Source organism: Podarcis gaigeae (assembly GCF_964106915.1).
Source record: "Podarcis gaigeae genome assembly, chromosome: 3".
NCBI lineage: Eukaryota > Metazoa > Chordata > Lepidosauria > Squamata > Lacertidae > Podarcis > Podarcis gaigeae.
The window spans coordinates 49729682-49749234 of NC_139680.1; the positions used below are offsets into that span (position 1 = coordinate 49729682).

Sequence of the window (19553 nt, forward strand, 5' to 3'; positions counted from 1 at the left end):
CAAAAAAAACCCAACCTCCATCGCAGTCACCTTTCACGTTGAAAGATTCTCAAAAGTGATTGGAGAAATGCATATTGAGGGATAGAGGAGGTGAATTCTTTCTAGAATGCCAGGGGCTGTCTTTGGGGTCTCGAATTTCAGGGGCACTCTCAACTTCAATTCTTTATCATAGTTGCAGCTCCACTGTGTCCTAACTAGTCACGCTTCCCTACATCCGCTTCTGGGGCTGTTCAAAATCGCAATAGTATCTTGGCTAAAACGTAGACCACAGATCAGGAATAGTACTGCTTAGGACTAAGGGGATGCCGGCATGCTTCATGAGCATTATAACTAAGAGAAGATTCACTGAAATTAATGAAGTTAACTTAGTGATGTTCATTAATTTCAGGGGGTCTATTCCAAGTACGGTAACTTCGTTGAATATCACCCAAGGTTTCCTTTCGAAAATGGACATATTATCCAAAAGTAAACAGAAGAAACACAATTTCTGACAAATACAGTGGTACCTCGGGTTACATACACTTCAGGTTACAGACTCCGGTAACCCAGAAATAGTACCTCGGGTTAAGAACTTTGCTTCAGGATAAGAACAGAAATTGTGCTCCAGTGGCAGCAGGAGGCCCCATTAGCTAAAGTGGTGCTTCAGGTTAAGAACAGACCTCCAGAACGAATTAAGTACTTAACCCAAGGTACCACTGTACAAGCAGACAATAAGGGATGGGGATGGGAGAAAGAGAATTTGAGGAGCACATTGATAAAAACAGAAAAACACCAACAAAATTATTATTTTTAAATACATTAGAAGCAGACCAGCCCACTGGTTGTTTAGACCTTTGTATAAGGAAGCCAGAAGTTTGGCGAATAAGTGAAAGGAGATTGTGGTGAAGCTGAATGTATTTGTGGTGAAACTGAATGTATCTGTTTTCACAATAGAAGATGTAGGGCCGGTCCTTGTGCCTGAACTTTCTCAGGAAAGGAATCGGGTGACTTAAATGGTTTTAGAAGCAACTGTGCTATACTTTGAGCAAACTCTGCTATTAGTGTATCCATGGGTTTTGATAAAAGTGCAGAAAGTTATTCCTAGGCACATTCACATTAGTTTGGACTAGCATACGGAAGAAAAATCTGCTAACATCTCTCATATGCATGATGGCTTAATAGTCAAATTGGCTGAATATGACCAGGCAAACTGGTTTGCATATGTTTGGAAAACATTGAACAGCAAGCACTTTTATGATCACAATGTAAACTTGGGTAAGTCTTGATCTACTTTTGCCTTAAAATACTAATATCCCAACTGGCAGAAATTATTGGCAGAATTCCAACAGCTGTTGCAGTTTCTTTCACCCCTGTGTAACAAACTACTGGCAGGAACGCTGCCTTCCACATGAGAGCTATTCAAGGTAAAGGAATCCCACCTGCCTTTGCCCCGTTAATCATATATGTAATTAAAGAGTTAAATGATTTGGTATTTAGTTCTGCAGTCTTATTTGCTTACCTGAAATGCTTTACATTATGTTTAGCAAAAACACATTTTTAAAGTAAAGAAAAGCAAAAGTGTGCAAACCAGACTCTGCTTCAGAAATGAGAAAACATTTGCCAATTTGAACTCCACCTCATTTCTTTCTCTAGAGTGTTGGCCTCAGGCACTGTTCCCATTAGGGGACCCAAGCCCAGAAGGGACCCTGCAGGCCTCAGCTACCCATCCTGGAATGTGAGTATACCGTTCCTCTACCAATTTTGATTGAAAAAGGAATAAAAAGCACTGCAATTTCAAATAGATTATGCATAATAAGTTTTGCACACTTGTTCATATATGAAACAAAAACATTTGGGTGTGCTTTGCAGTGTTTTCAGTTTCCATTTTCATGCCTTTGATTCAGAAGTTACTATTTGATGCTTTTAAGAAACACCTCCCACTTAATTGGGGGGTGTCTGCTTTCCTTCTAGTTGTAATTAAAATTCACAGAGGGAAATGCAAGATTTATGATCTGGAACAAGCAATGGTCCCACGGACCTTTAGAAGTAACAGTTTATTTAATTTGAAAGCCTGAGACTGGTACCAATGCAATCAATAAAATGCAGTCTGCACAGATTTAATAATCTTATTGCAGTAAATAACATGCAAAAACTACCCCATAAGATTAATACTTATATTTCCATTTCCCCTTCATTTAATGTGGGATCGAGTAGCATGTTCTTGCTAGGCTTATAGCCTGGATATTGGTGCATAAAAGTCAGAATGATTGTGAGCGCCTGCCAACCTAGCAGTTCGAAAGCACCTCCGGGTGCAAGTAGATAAATAGGGACCGCTTACCAGCGGGAAGGTAAACGGCGTTTCCGTGTGCGGCTCTGGCTCGCCAGAGCAGCGATGTCACGCTGGCCACGTGACCCGGAAGTGTCTCCGGACAGCGCTGGCCCCTGGCCTCTTAAGTGAGATGGGCGCACAACCCCAGAGTCTGTCAAGACTGGCCCGTACGGGCAGGGGTACCTTTACCTTTTACCTTACTGTGACAACAGATCATCTTTCACATACCCTCATTTGCCTCTATCATAAGAGGCCAGTCCTTAGGTCAAGGTGGGGCTGAGACCTACTAGTATTTTTTCTGCAGGCCAGAATCCAAAGCTGTAGCCCAGCAATCCTGCATCACCAACAGGCAGATTCCTAAATTTCCTGTAATTCAGGAGTCTATTCTGTTACATCTTTTCTGCCAATCACTGCTGTGACCAACAAGTTCTACCCTTCACCTTTGTCTCCAGGAGTAAAAGAAAAAAACAAAACCCCACTGGTTTGTGAAATCCAAATACAACATCCTTCAAATCTCCCTACACATACCAGGATATTCTTATTTGATCCAGCCCCCTTTATTCTAGTTCCTACAGGTGTAGCCTGTTCAGAGATCCAGTTAGCCTGACCCTTATCCAGGACACTCCATTCTATTTCCTATTCCTGCTTTTTAATTCCCTAAAGGTTGTTGATTTTTTTTTTAAATGTGGTACTTCTGCAAATCTTTGGTATTTTTGTAAGCCTGCAGATACTGTATGTAGATGGTGTTGTTTTGGCTACTAAAGTATTCACAGATAACTGAGTTCACTATTACTTCATATAAGATTATTGTGTTTCTCATCTATTCATGCCTGAAGTGCAAGTGCGGGTTGGGCAGCTGATCTTACATAATCGTATACTTGTTGATCCACCATTTCAGGCAGAGATGCTGAAACATCAGGCATAAACATTTAGGATTGGGATGCTAATGCAACAAGTTTAAACTGTATTCTGAAAGTGCTGGTGAACACAGCCTATATATTTCTGTCATCTATGAATAAACTGCTTTATTAGCTAAAACGTGGAGAGTAGATTTGCCAAGACAAAACCACATTTCGGTAACATCCTTTGTTTCAAGCACTTTGTTATGCTGCTGTTGATCATAATGATGCAAACAACGAAGTAATTGTACAAAATTATTGCCGCTGATTTACATATGAAATGCACACCTTCCACTGCTGCATGCCAGCATTTTTGAACTAGGTTATAAATAGTGGATGTGGATGTCTGTGTATGTGGGGAGAGAAAATGGTCTCTGATGAGCAAAAGCGAGGAATGAAGAGTTTTTCAAACCATGTTGAAATTGGGAGATTTTTCACTGAAATCATAGTTCATTTCGCATTCATTTTGTACAGAAACTCCCACAAGTAAATTTCTCTGTTTCTCAAAATATAAAACAGTGGAATCCTGGAGCTAGGTGAAAAGTAGAGGTCATTCAGTTTATTGGGGTTTTCTTAATAGTAGCGTGAAGGAGTCTGTTCTGTCAGCACAAGCATTTCCGCTTTCCTGAGCAATCTCCCCTCCCCCCCCAATGCTGTTCTGGGGGTTCCCCAGACCCTCCAGAGCAGATTTGGGGAGCACACTGGAGGAGAGGCAAAAAGTCCCCAAGGCCTTGTTTTTTTTAAAAAAATAAATAGGTAAAGGTAAAGGGACCCCTGACCATTAGGTCCCGTCACGGATGACTGGGGTTGCGGCGCTCATCTTGCTTTACTGGCCAAGGGAGCCAACGTTTGTCCGCAGACAGTTTTTCTGGGTCATGTGGCCAGCATGACTAAGCTGCTTCTGGCGAACCAGAGCTATGCACGGAAATGCTGCTTACCTTCCCGCTGGAGCGGTACCTATTTATCTACTTGCACTTCGTGTTTACGAACTGCTAGGTTGGCAGGAGCAGGGACCGAGCAACGGGAGCTCACCCCGTCACGGGGATTCGAACCGCCGACCTTCTGATTGGCAAGCACTAGGGTCTGTGGTTTAATCCACAGCGCCAAACGTGTCCCTGAAAACAATAGGTAGTTGGTAGCAAATTCAACTGACAAGCCAGGAGTAGCTTTGGGGGAGTAATGAGGCAGCATTGACAGCTCTCTTGGCCCAAGCTCAGTTTGGGTGTACATAAATGAAAGTGCTAGGCAAATGATAGGGAACTGTCCGGTGACTAGCAAATAAGCAAGGAGAGCACTGGTTTCTCTATATTAAGGATGTAAAGGATTACTTTAGCATCTTTAGGTCTGACTTACATTTTTCTATTCCACATTTTTGGTTAGGCAAATAACTTTCCTATCATCAAGTTAATACTGCACTGCAAAAATGTTTTCTTAACACCATTATGTTTTTAATAATATTGTTGCCAAAAGGTTGTTAGGAAATAAAATATTCATTTGAAAAACAATAGAGCCTCTAAATTTACCTTCACTAACCTGATGTCCTCCCCATGTTTTGGGTTGCAACTCCCATCAGGACGCCAGCACACTGCTGTAAGTTTAAAGCACCTGGGGAGCACCAGGTTGGTAAAGGCTGCCCTAAACTGTATTAAGAAAAACTTTTTTAAAGAAAGTTGAAAGGTGTTCACAGAATATTTAATCAAAGGCCAACAATTCTATCATGCACACTTTAAATAATAATGTGTTTTCACCATTTGTCACTAAACTTTTATACCTTTTGATTTAAAAGAAAATATTAGAAGTTTAAAACATGCATTCATTTTATTTTATGGATGAGAGGAATCAACTCTCTTCCATCACAGGCATTTTTTAAAAACACTGATTCAATCCATTATTAAATGGAGGATTCAGAGCTTCATAGAAGTGTAAGAATCTCTTACACATGGGGGAGCCAAAGTACTCTTCTGACTAATGAAAAGGGTTACAGTGATTTTAGACAGTAGTTGAGCAAGAACTTAAGATAATTTGAAGGGAAAAGGTACTATAAAACCTGGGTATGCTAGGAGTAACACTAACTTTTCAAAAAACTGAAGGAGGTGGGTCTAATTCGGCTGGTTTGTAAAACTTGCTTCTTCATTTAGATGGCAGGTATTTTTATGCTTCACTAACTGCACTAGGTTTGACCACAAAGTAAACTACTATACAAATGCACCTACAGGGGGAAAAAATGAATTGAGGAAGATGTTATGGACAATACGTGGAGATTTTCAGTAGAATAAAATGTCTGCAGATTTTTTTTTGTAATGAAAGATTTTTGGACTACCTGTGTCATCTTTCTTTCTGCTGTAGAGGTTCTGTACATTATTGTTGATATCCTTGAGGATCAGCAAAAAATCTTCATACATGTGATGTGTTACTGTTGGAGTCGTAAAGTCCTTGTGCCTATCTACTCTTCTCTGTGCAATAAGACACCAGGATCCTCTCCATTTATCAGTGGTAACAGAGGATGTGAAGTCTACAGTGCCCTATGTAAGATAAGATGGTAGAAGTTATGTCTGTCTGTGAGGGAAACAAGCTCTTACAGAGGTTGAAAACACTGACATATTACAAATGCTGGAACAAATAGTTTGAAGGTTTGTGGCAGTTGTTCTCACTCACCAACACATTCTTAGATTGGAGAAAGTCGCTTTGCAGTAATAACCAGGGCTTTTCTTTAGCAGGAACTCACCGGAACTCAGTTCCGGCACTTTTCAGGTAGGTGTCATTGCCATTCTAAGAGAACGAGGGAGGCTTTCATGGTGAGCTGCAGCACCTCTGATTCTAAAAAAACAGCACTTACTTGTGGTAACCAAGAATGTATATTTTATTTACAAGCTGTAAAAAACTGCATTTTTGTTACCTCTGCAGCTCACAAAACATTCTGCATTAATAAATCAGGTTTTCTCTATATCTCTACACATAAATTATAATTTATCTTAATATTACAGATTGAAAAGTACAGACCAGGAGATTGAGTGGTTTGTGTAAAGTCACTCAACAATCCTGACAGAACCACCAGAACCTCCTGATAATGTTTCTTGAAAGAGGCTACCTTGAGTTCAAGTGGTGAATTGGGTGTGTGTGTGTGTGTGTGTGTGTGTGTGTGTGTGTGTGATTTCTGTGCCTTTAATGTAACAGAAAAGCACTTCTAAAAATCCCATGATTACCTACCAAAGAACTGGAATATTTTTCTAATCACTTAATAGGACCAACCGCTAAAGGATCAAGCCTTTCACTTTTTAATGTCATACTTTATACTGAGAAATGTTAGGTTAAAAAAACACACTTAAAGGTACTAAGAACTACCAAGTCAGGTAGCTCCAAATTAAGAAATGCAATATATTTTGTATATGTACACCTCTTGTCAAGGCCTATTAATAGTCTTCAGTTATTTAAAGTCACATCATTTTTGTCAGAAGTCAAAACAGCTTTGACTGGAATAGTTTGTAAAAATACGTATCATATGCAATTTTACTATAGTGGCTTAAACTGCAATCCTAAACTTTAAAAAACAATAGTAACAAGCTGTAGCAAAACCCCCCAGTATATTTTAATATATTGGTATCTGCAGTCTTGCATAGTTCAGGTGGCAATGTTTTTGTTCAGTGCTTCAGTGAAATATCCTGCTAATGCACACACATGAGCTTAATCTCTCAGAAACTTCTGCACGATCCAACAGGTATATCTCCTGTAACAGCCTTATCATTTTGTAGACTTGTTTAACAAGCCACTAGTTGATGTAAAAGGTTTGCTTGCTAGGATGAAGCATCCTTTGCCCATCTAGTAAATATATTGCTTAAGAGTGTGTTGTAGAATTGGGTTGCACCAGAATCAAGGGGAACAATTAAATAGGTGCAATGAAATCATTAGTGGAAAATCATGCACTTCATCCACCATGAAGTTGTTAGATAACCGTGTTTACATAGAACTCACCATCAGATACAATTGTACTTGCATATGTGAGGTTTGGGGTCCAAATTCGGAGCAAACTTTTCGACTTCAGAAATATATTTGCTGGTTATTTTTAAAAGGTGTCATGCAAGCTAAAATGATGTCTAAATCAAGACGCTTGCCAGAAATGCTCAGGTAGGTGCCACAATTCAGCCCTTACATAAGTAAGGCTGCACCACTTAGTCCCAAGAGTTCTTGAGCTGTACCCTTTAGAAATAGTTTATTGCGTATATATTGGGTTCCAGCTCATTTTTGCACTAATAAGATTATAAATACTGTTGATGTTAGTTGCCAAGAGCAGGACTCGGTCATTTTCTGGAGTTGTGTTGTAACTTGGCCTTTGAGGTTCCTCATCCCTAACCTAAGTAATAGTCTAGCATGATGCTAATGAGCATAGGTGAAGCTTTAGGCTTAAGTCTTGCCTCTCCATTTTTCTTCTCCTTCTCCTCCTCCTCGTGCGGTTGGAAGGAGACAAGTTTGCCATTTCGTCTGAACTGCCAAATGGTGGTTAACATTAAGGGTGGAATTCAACATTGCTATTACAAACGTTCCATCTGTGCATGTATTTCAGCTCGCCAGAGGGAACAATTGCCTTCTTTCCATGTGCTGTTCTGGGGGTTCTCCTGACCTGCCCCCCAGCCAATTTTGGGTGTGTGGGTGGAAGAGGGGGCAGGTTCCATTGTAGAAGCCCTTACGCAGGGGTTCCATTGACAGGGTTTGTTAGGTGAATCCCACCCTAAGTATGGGTTATTTGAAACAAGCCAACTTGAAGCCCTGTTTCTGACATAGTTTCAACAACAACATTCTCTTTGAAATGGAAAATACATTTATAACCCCGGATGTCCTCTTTTTCCAGACTGAATGTTGTTCAAGAGTATATCAAGAACATAATGGCTTGAGAATTCAACTGGTTTCATCTACATTTTCATCTAAGTACAAAACTGAATTACAGTAAGCCAGCAATGTTTTTGTAGTGCTAAAATTTAAGGTATCAAAATACATAAATCATGTTAAGCTTTTTTAAAGTCCTCTGAGAATCACATACTGGCCCATTATATAGAAGGTTTGCGACACTTCACTTTAGTGTGTGTGTGTGTGTGTGTGTGTGTGTGTGAAGAAGTTAACTGAAATAACTCCACTTAGTGTTTGAGAGGGAGAGAGCAATGTAATGAAATCTGTTTGCTGTGCTAGCTGTCTCCAGATTGGGCTGTAATTACACCACAGAAGGAAGAAAGGTAGCTGAGTCTCAATCTGGATCATTTATGTAAACTCAGCCTTCTTGTCAACGATGTTCTCAGATTGCAAGCATGCAAACCACAAAAATCATCTCCTATGAACAAAATAGAGACAGTGTCAGATTGCAGGCTTCTGATATACCTTGTATTCTCTCTGTAATTGGACTTTAACATCTGACACAGTAAGGTTAAAAAACTTCTCATGTAATATACATCTATTCAGGGAATGAAATCCTGTACAGAAGGGGGTAGGGGGAGGGAGAAGAACGATCCTTTACTTCTTTATGGCATAGAATTGACACAGAGTTGTATGAAGAAGCATTTATTTGGCGTGAATTAAAACAAAATGTTCAGTAAATCAAGGAAAATGTAGTACCTGTGTTTTCTGAAATAAGTGGCATCTTATACAGAAGGCAAATATATTACCCTGGAAGTTTAAAACCCCACCCACTGAACCAAATTGAAGACTATACAAACAGCACATTCAAAATTATTCTTTTCTGCAGAACGACATAAATATTACAAAGCTCTTACCATACCTGATGCGCGCTCTCAGCAACTCTTTCAAACACACAATGCATTAGGCAAAGGGTAATTTTATATGTAAATACATAACGAAACAGTGTGAGGAGACATAGCGGCATGTAGTCAGATAAAAGATTCCCTCCTTTCCCCTGCTAATTCATCGAGCTGCCCTTCATGTTGATAAATTGGTACATTAATTCTGGTTTTAAACAGCCCTCTCTCTGGCAGATTTAGAAAGCATTTCTCCCGACACCTGCAGCTTCAGGGCCCCCCTCTGTCTTCTCTAGTGCAGGAAAACCACAGGCCACCACACTGGCGCCATCCCTGGCTATGTCCAATCAATAAGGACTTATTTCCTGTCCATTTGCTGAGGTCACAGAAGCGAGTCTCATTAATTATTGCTACCAGTGCAGCCTCAAGTGTGCTTCTGGCATGACAAGTGAAAACTGTTTGACCTTTTTTCCCTAATTTTGTTTGTAGCAGTTCCGAAGGGTATGTGTTAGTTTGGGAATGTGGTGAGTGGAACAGAAACACATTTTTTAAAGCCACTGACACATTTAGATGCGGAGCAATGGCAGATCTTGACGCTCTCCACTATTATCTGTTCTGCTCATTAGCGCAAACAGAAAGTGGCTCCTTTTCCCAATTGTAGATCATGAAAATCTTGTCACAGCATAAACAATGTTTTCTAAAGCAGATCTGGCCTCCGAGGGAGGGAAGCACTCCAGAGCCTCCAGTGCTCTGTTTCCATGGTAACGACATAGGTCAATAGCTGAAGTCACACCTTTGCCAGCCTTGATTGCATCTTGCAACTGTGAGAAAACACATGCACAATATCATCAGTTTTGACAGAAATAACTATATGCAGAATGCTAAGAAAACATTATGGATTCTGTATTTTCATGACCTGAGCTTCAAAGGACAGTCTCGTTAAATGACTGACAAAAAAATGGAATCCACTATTCGATGAAACAACCCTAATCAATTTAATTGTTCTTTCATTTATTGATAATTCAAGATGCACCTTTCAAAGACTAATGTAACTGCAGCAGAAGGCTCTCAACTAGTCATGTGTACAATTCTTGCCTAATGGGAATAAGCCCAACAAATAAACTTGTACTTATAATAAATTCATTAATATGCATTTTTAACTGAATTTCATCACAAGTAAGTAGATTAATATGTGCATTTACTTTCATGTTGTGCAGACTACAGCATAGTGTATATTGTTCTGTTTACACATTGTATTTTTTTAAAATCTTTTTATTAAATTATTAAATTATTTCTCATACAGAAAAAAAAGCCAAACACACACACACAAAAAAAAGAAAAAAAAGAAACATACAAAAAGCAACAAAAACAACACACCCACCCATCACCCACAGCGATTGACTTCCCTTCAGAACGGTCTGAGTTGTGGTCCCACGTCATCTTCCTGCGGGGTGGTTCTTATCTCCTTTGTTTACACCTCTCAAACATTATACATCACCTACTGTAATTTTGATATTTCCTAAGTTTGATTCCATATATGTGAGAAATTTACTCCAGTCATTTATAAATTTTGCATTTTTCTGCTGCCTAATCCTCTGTGTCATCCTTGCTAACTCTATATAATCAAATAACTTGGATTGCCAATCTCTAATAGATGGAATATTAGGAGTTTTCCAGTTCTGTGCCAGCAGTATCCTGGCCGCTGCCGTTGCATATTGGAACATAGTATGATCCTCCTGCCTAATCTCCCTCCCGATCATCCCTAATAGAAAGGCTTCAGGTTTTTTGGGGAAGGTGTATCTCATAATTTTTTTTAGTTCGTCATAAATAAGTCCCCAGAACCCTTTTACCTTTTCACAGGTCCACCACATGTGGTGGAAGTCTCCTTCTTTTACCTTGCACTTCCAGCAGGTTTTATCCCCCGTCCTGTACATCTTTCCTAGTTTCACAGGGGTAAGGTACCACCTGTACATCATTTTTTGTAAGTTCTCTCGGAGGTCAACGCATGCTGTGAATTTTATGTCCTTATTCCAGAGTTTCTCCCACCTATCAAAGTCCAGATTATATCTAAGATCTATAGCCCATTTGGTCATAACCTCCTTAACCTCCTCATCTTTCATGTCCTAATCCAATAATTGACTATACATTTTAGATAGGAGTTTGGAGTTTCCTTCTATTATTTCCACCTGAAATCTGGATTTTTTCTCGCTCATCCCTGTTTTTTTATGCTCGTTCCATAGGGAGTTGATTTGGTAGAATTGCAGCCAAGTTGTTAATTTATCCTTCAGTTCTTCATAGGGTTTAAGCTTCCACCCTTTTTCTGATTTTACTAATAGGTCCTCATAGGTCCATCTTTGTCCTTCCATATTAGGCTTTTTAGTTGCTAAAATGTCAACTGGGGATAACCACCATGGGGTGCCTTTCTCTAGGAGTTTCTTATTTCTGTTCCATACCTCAAGTAGCGCACCTCTAATTATGTGATTGGAGAAACCTTTGTGGGTCCTCTCCTTATCTTGCCATAGGTACGCGTGCCAGCCAAATCTAGCATTGAACCCCTCCAGGTCCAATAAATCTGCATTTTTCAAAGCAATCCAGTCTTTGATCCAACACAGAGACGCGGCTTCATAATATAATTTCAGATTGGGAACAGCAAATCCTCCCCTATCACTGCGATCCGTAAGTAATCTAAACTTAATCCTTGCTCTCTTACCCTGCCAAATGAATCTGGACAGGGTTCTCTGCCAGTCTTTGAACGATGTCATGCCCCTTATCACGGGAATGTTCTGAAATAGGAACAGCAGTCTTGGGAGAATACTCATTTTGACTGCGGCCATTCTGCCCGACCAGGACAATCTAAGCCTCCCCCAGGTGTCCATATCTTTTTTGATCTCTTTCCAAATCCTTGTGTAATTGTCCTCTACTAAGTTTATATTTTTTGTGGAGATCCAAATACCCAAATATTTCACCTTTTTCACCGCCTTAATTCCCGTTTTCGACTCTAATAGGTTTCTTTGCTCTTCAGTTAAGTTCTTTGTCAACATTTTGGTTTTAACTTTGTTTATTCTGAAGCCGGACAGACTTCCAAACTCCTCAAGCACCTCCATAACTTTACCGATGCTAACTACTGGGTCACCTAGCGATATCACCAAATCATCGGCGTAGGCTTTTAGTTTGTATTCTTTATCCCCTAATCTAATTCCCTTTATTTCGGAGGTTTCTCTGATCTTGTTTGTAATCACTTCCAATACCATAATAAATAGGAGGGGGGATAGAGGGCACCCCTGTCTTGTGCCCTTCGATATCTCAAATGACCTAGTTAAATTATTATTGATGATCAGTTTGGCCTTTTGTTCTGCGTATATCGCTTTTATACCTTCCAAGAAGGGGCCCTCTATACCAACTCTCTCCAAACCTTTTAGTAGAAACCTCCATGACACATTGTCAAATGCTTTTTTGGCATCAAGAAAAATTAGAGCTGCTGGGATATCGATCTTAAGTTCTAGGTATTCGATAATATTTATTATATGTCTTATGTTGTCCTTTAAATACCTGTTGGGAAGAAATCCTGCTTGGTCTTTGTGAATGGATTTCAATAGATAATTCTTAAGCCTATTTGCCATTATTCCTGCAAATACTTTATAGTCATTATTGAGTAGTGATATCGGCCTGTAATTGCTTATGTCCAGCTTATCAAGTTCTGATTTGGGGATTAAGGTGATGTACGCCTCCCTCCAAGAATCCGGCACCGGACCTTCTTGCAAAATATTATTCATTACTTTACAAAGGATCGGTGTCAGAAGTTCTTCTAACACTTTGTAGTACTTTTGGGATAGTCCATCAGGGCCTGGTGCTCTCCCTGGTTTCATCCTCTTAATTGTCTCCTTAATTTCATCAACCGTTATGGGTTTGTTTAAATAACTTTTCTCCTCATCCATCAGCTGTTCTCTTCTGTTCCTTTCCAAGTACTTATCTATTTCTTCCATGTCTTCCTTTTCTTTTTTATACAGATTTTCATAAAATTGAAGAAACCTCTCCTCTATTTCACCAGGGTCCTCAAGTATTTGTTCTTCTGATTTAATTTTATTGATCACATTCTGTTTTTTCCTTTTTCTAAGTTGCCACGCCAGTAACCGTCCTGTCTTGTTCGCCGATTCAAAATACTTTTGCTTCATTGATCTAATTCTCCATTCTACCTCTTGGCTTATTAATATCGAATATTGCGTCTGCAGCGTTTTGGAAATTTGTTTGGTCCTTTCCTCTCTAGGGTTCACTATTAGATTTTTCTCACATTCCCTCAGTTGTTTAACTATTTCTTCCTTCTTTAAATCTCTTAATTTCTTTCTGTATGTATTTTGTTGAATAAAAAATCCTCTTAGGACCGCCTTACTGGCGTCCCATACAACATCAATTTTTGTTTCTTTATTCAGATTCATATCGAAATATTCTTTAAGGGTAGCCTTAGCCTTTTCAATTATCTCCTCATTTTCGAGTAAATATTCGTTCAGTCTCCATCTATACGGGCCTGCTGACTTACATTTTATTTCCAAAACTATTGGGTTGTGGTCGGAGAGGGTTCTGGGTTGTATTTCACACTTTAATGATCTTGTTGATAACTCTCTTGAGACCCATATCTGATCAATCCTGCCCCAACTCTGATGTGGTTCTGAGAAGTACGTGAATTGTTTCATTACTGGGTTTTTGTGCCTCCAAATGTCAATTAAATCCAGATTTTCTTGGAGATTACTGAATGATTTAGGGAGTTTCCCTTGGTTCGGTTTCCTCTTTTTCCCATTTCTGTCTAGTTCTGGACAGGGTACTCCATTCAGATCTCCAAGCAGAATTAATTTATGATTTTCTAATTCTAATAATTACACATTGTAATTTTAATCTGGAGTATAATTTCAAAATATTAATCCACAACCCGTTTCCTTTGGAGTACCAAGAGGCAAACTGGCTGAAGAGTTCAGCCTATCTATGGGGATGACCCACCAAAGCCTGTTATTGTGCAATCTTCTTTCATAGGGGAATCAGATGGGCTTCTAGATGGTCTAATTTAGATCAGTGGGCACTGTGTGCATTAGAAAACATTTGCTATCAACAATCATAATTTCATCACTCTAGCCCTGCATAACAGAAAAGGAAAAAACAATCTACAGTGGTACCTCAGGTTAAGAATTTAATTCGTTCTGAAGGTCCGTTCTTAACCTGAAACTGTTTTTAACCCGAGGTGCCACTTTAGCTAATGGGACCTCCCACTGCCGCCTTGCGATTTCTATTCTCATCCTGAAGCAAAGTTCTTAACCCGAGGTACTATTTCTGGGTTAGTGGACTCTGTAGCCTGAAGTGTCTGTAACCCAAGGTACCACTGTATTTCTGGATTTGTTTACAAGTATGACCAGGCCAAAAGTTAGATACATTTTAATCCCACTGATTCAACTGGAAAATGTTAAGAATGTGCTTAACTTTACTGTTGAAATAGGTGAATATAAAATGCTTAATTTCATCTGAATCATGCACTATATGAACCCTCTGCCTCACTAATGGAGAAGCGCACCATCATCTTGCACTGATGTGATTGGTTGCTTTCCCTAACCTGTCAAGATACAATGGAGGGGATATTTATTTATTATGTTTTATATCATGTCTTTCTCCAAAGAGCTCAAAGTGGCATACATGGTTCCACTCCCCTATTTTATTCTCACAGCAGTTAAATGAGTCAAGCTGAAAGACAATAATGGCCCAACGTTGCTCAGTGAACTTCATGGCTTAGTAGGTATTCAAGCCCGTGTCTCCCACCCAGTCCTAGCTCAGTAGTCTACAATACACGGGTGTACTGCTGTGCATCAGGAGTTATCAGAGTATCAAGTAACACAGGCACAGGAAAACTCCGGCCCTCCAGATGTTTGGGACTACAATTCCCATCATCCCTGACCACTGGTCCTGTTAGCTAGGGATGATGGGAATTGTAGTCCCAAACATCTGGAGGGCCAGAGCTTGCCTATGCCTGAAGTAACATATTTATGCCCTGTGTACTAGGTATTAAATGTACAGAATATGTGCAAATGGAGAATGTCTCACAGCTCTGTTAGTGAGGCCATGTGTCCCTTATCTACTGAAGCTTTTGCAAAACAGGCAATGCTTCTAAGTTTGTTTACACACCAGTTACCCTGAAGTGACTACTGGGACAGGTTAGAAGAAGAAGATGACTCAATTATCCTGCCAGGGCTCCCCGCTACTTAACTCCTCCAACTTTAAATGAACCCCAGGGGAAATGCCCAATTTTGCACATAATGCTAAGCCAAACAATGACTTACAATGTACAAGCAGAAGTGTGGGTTTCCTAAGCAAAGATTTTGTCTGTTGTGCTCCTCCTCTAGTCCTGCTACTGCTGAGCTGCTTGGAAAGTAAGCCATGGTTTGGCTCAGTGTTATGTCTGAAGCCAGGCGTGTGCTTTTTCTCCCCCAGACAAAGCATGAGCAATAAAGCAAAGAAGAAACACTGGCTATAGTTTGTGCTTTGCCTGCAAGACAAATAACACAAGACCTAGTTCAGACATAACTTTAAGTCAAACCATGGTTTAGTCTTGGGTAGCGCAGCAACAGAAGGAGCAGGGTAGCAGCTGTAATCTTCACTCTGAGAATCCACACATTTGCTTGTTCATACTTAGTCATGGTTTGGCTTAGCATTATGTGTGAACTGGGTCTATGAAACCATAACTGATAATTATATGATCATTACATATGGAAGCTCTTAGAAACATTGAACACACATTCCTGTTGAAGGCTATATATAAAATTAAAAGGCAGGAAAGAAAAAAATTCCTGCAAGTAAAAAAATTACTCTAAATGACATGAAAGTAACTTGAGAACTAGAAGCTGGCTGCAAGATCCATCTATTTTATGTAGGCAATTACACTTATATATAATGAATGGTTGTTCTTATCTAAACATGTAACTTAAGTGAATTAATTATGTATATTTGAGGATGAACTCAATTCTTAGCAAGGCATGGTACTTTAGTGCTCATGTCCCCATTCATAAAAAAATTATTTCCCACATTACTTAGCAGTATACTTCAGGGGAAAATAGGTTTTTATGATATGCATGTACAGTGCAACATTAATTAAGCATTTCTTTTAGAGCCAACCACACTATACAGGATGGAACAAAGTAAGTGGAGCAAGGTAAGAACAGAAACTTAATACTGCAAATGTGTGTTTGTTTTTATGCACATTTCTGATATTAGCAGGTGCTCCAATTGTGCAGCAAGCTGCTGATGTTTTGCTGAAGGTAAAAGGACATAAATTATTCTCTCAAATGGTGTATAGGTTAGAGAGATTGCTTTTAAAGAGGTGGTAGGCAATCATCACAGATGAATCCTTTAGAAATGGTCATATTCAGAAGGGAAGCTAAGGGCCAGCTACAGATCTTGTAACTCAATGTTCCTTAGAAACTTGAGATATTCTGTTCCGTAATGGCTCTCTCTAAATGTCCTTGAACTGAGATACGTTGTACTTTTATCTATTTATTTATATCCTGCCTCATTTTTAAATAACCCAAGATTGCTGACATAAGGCAGTGGAATACAATAAAAAACTAAAATCAACTAGACTAAGATAGCAGCATAAAAGTGTAATGACAGCTGTCCACTAAGTCATGACTAAAATCAAACTCCTCAAGATGCTTGCCTAAAGAGGAAAGTGAGAAAATGGTTTGCCAGAGAGAGCAAAGAGGTGTTCCATGTACTGCTTGCATTGGCCCCACCCACCACAAGCTCATATTGCCCACTACTGTCAGCCCCACACAGGTGACCCACAAGGAAATGCAACCCTCACAGAAAAAGAGTTCTCTCACCCCTGCTCTGAGGCCCAATTCCTCATTTCACGTAGCCTTTCTGCAACTCTGCATGGTCAATAACTATTCTGGGGGTTCCCTTATTTGCTGCATAGAATATATTTTCCATTTCTGAATGTAATTTTTTTCAAACTTGTGAGGTGGGGGTAGTGATTCCTATCAAAGTGTTTAGGAGGTTTTGAAGAGAATTTCAGAGCACTGCTGAGGAAGGCCTTCTGATTCTCTTTAGGTTCCACCACAGAGGATACTTCAAGCAGGGGCTCCTGTAGTATTTACCCAAACTGTGAAAAGGACAGCAAAGACGAACAGCTAGTTCTCCTTCCCTTTGCAAATCTATTCCTCCCCGCCCCACCACAACTTTCACTCATCAGCACTATTTCATTTAGCGCTCCAAAGCATTTCCCCATTACCATACCTGAATACCTGAATCACCAGGGCAAATATATTCCAGCCTTGGCACCTATGAAACTCAGCAAAGCAAACCCCACACAGGAACAATCTATCAAATGCACTCACTGCATTCCAGCCATCCACAGCTTCCCATGCAACCACTTCACACTCCATACATAAAACCCCACAGCCCAAGCATCCCAGTAAGTCTCCCTGCTCCTACTGGGAATTCCCTGTCTCACTCACAACCTGCTTTTCACTTTCTATACATAAAACTGGCTGTCCTTTTCTTACAAGGCATCCTATATTTAACCTCATAACTTTCTAAAAAAAGAGAAGAAGAAAACTTAAATTGATTTGTGGTCAAGGAACTAACTAATGCATTAAGTGTTTGCCATGTTATGTACTAGATTTTCTAAATTTGTTTTCTCCTGTGAGGAACCATCTACTTTGCTGATATTTAGACTACCAAAATGTTACCTTGAGATAGAGCCAATACATTTTGTAGCTAAGAGGTTTACTTTCCCCCATTACTGCTTCATAATTAGTTGCTATAGATCAGATTGGTGTTTACGGCTCTACACATTCAACTTTCCTCTTTTTAAATGGCAGCTGGACAGTCATTAATTTTAACTGCTATATTTTATCTATCTTTTTTGGGTATACTATGATGCCGTTATTCATGGCAACACATAGAACTGCACTGATATTCTAACCTGATGAGTCTTCAAGCAACCTAACTTTTGTATTATAATGCAAAGTTCCTGAGCAAATTATACCCACTATCTTCACATTGCTCACAAGATGCAAAACTAGAAAATTTAAATGCTAAAGAAGGAAGTTTCAGTAAGATTGGTTTTTTTCTTTAAAAGATGTGACGGTGCCAATCAGAAAAATATATTAATCTCTTCGTATAAAACTCTCATAGCAATACATTTATTTTTAAAAAAACATTGTTCCATATACAGAGGGTTATACTGATGTACATAATTCTGTGATGCCCAAAAGGCCTTTCAGGAGGGTGCTTAGATAAGCCATCTGCTACATTGGCTGCACAAGTTATACTGTTTATCATCTGGCAGCTCAGATGCAGATAACTATATTATGGAATATAAAGATCTGACTCCTCAAAAGAATAGTTTTGGAATAGGCTTTTTAGATATCAAAAGGGCTATTGATGTTTGTTATTATCAAATATCTGCCTTCAGTAGTCACCTGCACAAATGCTTCCCTGATTTGAATTATGCAAGGAACTCGTTTTTAGCTTTACAATAAATTATAGCATCATGTATGAGATTAGCAGCATGAAACCAGTCAAGACACACAAAACTAGGTTGCAGTGCTCTGTGAAGAATAATCTTGCTTTGCCTTTTCCAAGCAAGTCAAAACAGAGAGACTGACTGCTATTCTAGTCCCCAAACAATGCCTTGCCAATACAAAATAGACATTTGCGACATGCACCCCAGGCATACAGTGGTGATTTTTGTTGTTGTTAGGAGGCTTTTTTTGAGTGGGGGGGCTACATTGTGGTGTGAGGAATGTGCTAACTACAGTGCAAATTTTTAAATGACGGAAGGAGAGATATATGGCAGAGTCTGAGAGATCTGGACTCTAGTTGGGACTCTAGCAAATGTCACACAAGCATGCACACAAGAATTATTAGCTGTTTCCTTAAATATGACTATATCCAGCTGTGCTGTCCCTTCTGATGTCTTATCAGGCGAAAGTATCAACAGGAGCTGCTGCAGTGGACATTCTCTTCTTCAAAGGAGGAATTTCTAGCACTGATCCAAATTCACATGCATCTAACCCCAATGGTCCTCTTCTAATGCTTCTTTAGTCACTGAGTACTGAGGGAAATGACTTTCCCCCCTCTCTGGAACAAGTCATCTATAATCATCATACTGGATCAATAATTTGTCTGCGTGTGATAGCCATACTCCAGAATACAGGACTGAAGTATAAACAGACTGATTAACTACTTGTGAGCAAATGACTGTAGTAGCTGAAATGGGCATTTTAGTACTGGGATGGGGGTACTATTTTAGAATACAAGCACTTATTGGCAACACTGGCATCGTATTTTGTATGCATATACCAGCATTTATTGTATCATAATTGCAGTGGGCTACTATGCAAGACCATTTTTTTTTGGTTGAAAAGCAGGATGAAAATAATTAACAAATAAAATAAAGGAAATGATGAGATCTACTCCATCATGCATAAGATGTTACTGGGCCAACTAAACACTGCATACACATGCACAGACTTGACTAAAGCCATTTTAGAGAGAGAGAGAGAGAGAGAGAGAGAGAGAGAGAGAGATATGGAACTTCTAAAAATAAGGCATGGTTTTTAAGCATTT

General features: G+C 39.4%; 1 protein-coding gene and 1 long non-coding RNA gene across 2 annotated transcripts in view; one reads left to right on the forward strand and one right to left on the reverse strand.

Annotated features, from left to right (window-relative positions):
- Positions 1–718: 718 nt before the first annotated feature.
- LOC310841041 lies at positions 719–19552 on the forward strand. The gene is made up of 4 exons (XR_014562287.1): positions 719–1403; positions 1633–1714; positions 8051–8145; positions 16085–19552. It is a non-coding gene; the product is annotated as an uncharacterized lncRNA (long non-coding RNA).
- The window catches only part of PDSS2 (decaprenyl diphosphate synthase subunit 2), a 76084-nt gene continuing 65266 nt past the window's right edge, over positions 8736–19553 (reverse strand). Inside the window, exon 8 of the mRNA XM_083731426.1 lies at positions 8736–9766. Coding sequence (XP_083587552.1) covers positions 9608–9766 — 159 coding nt within the window. The 3' untranslated portion in view covers positions 8736–9607. The remainder of the gene's footprint in view (positions 9767–19553) is intronic.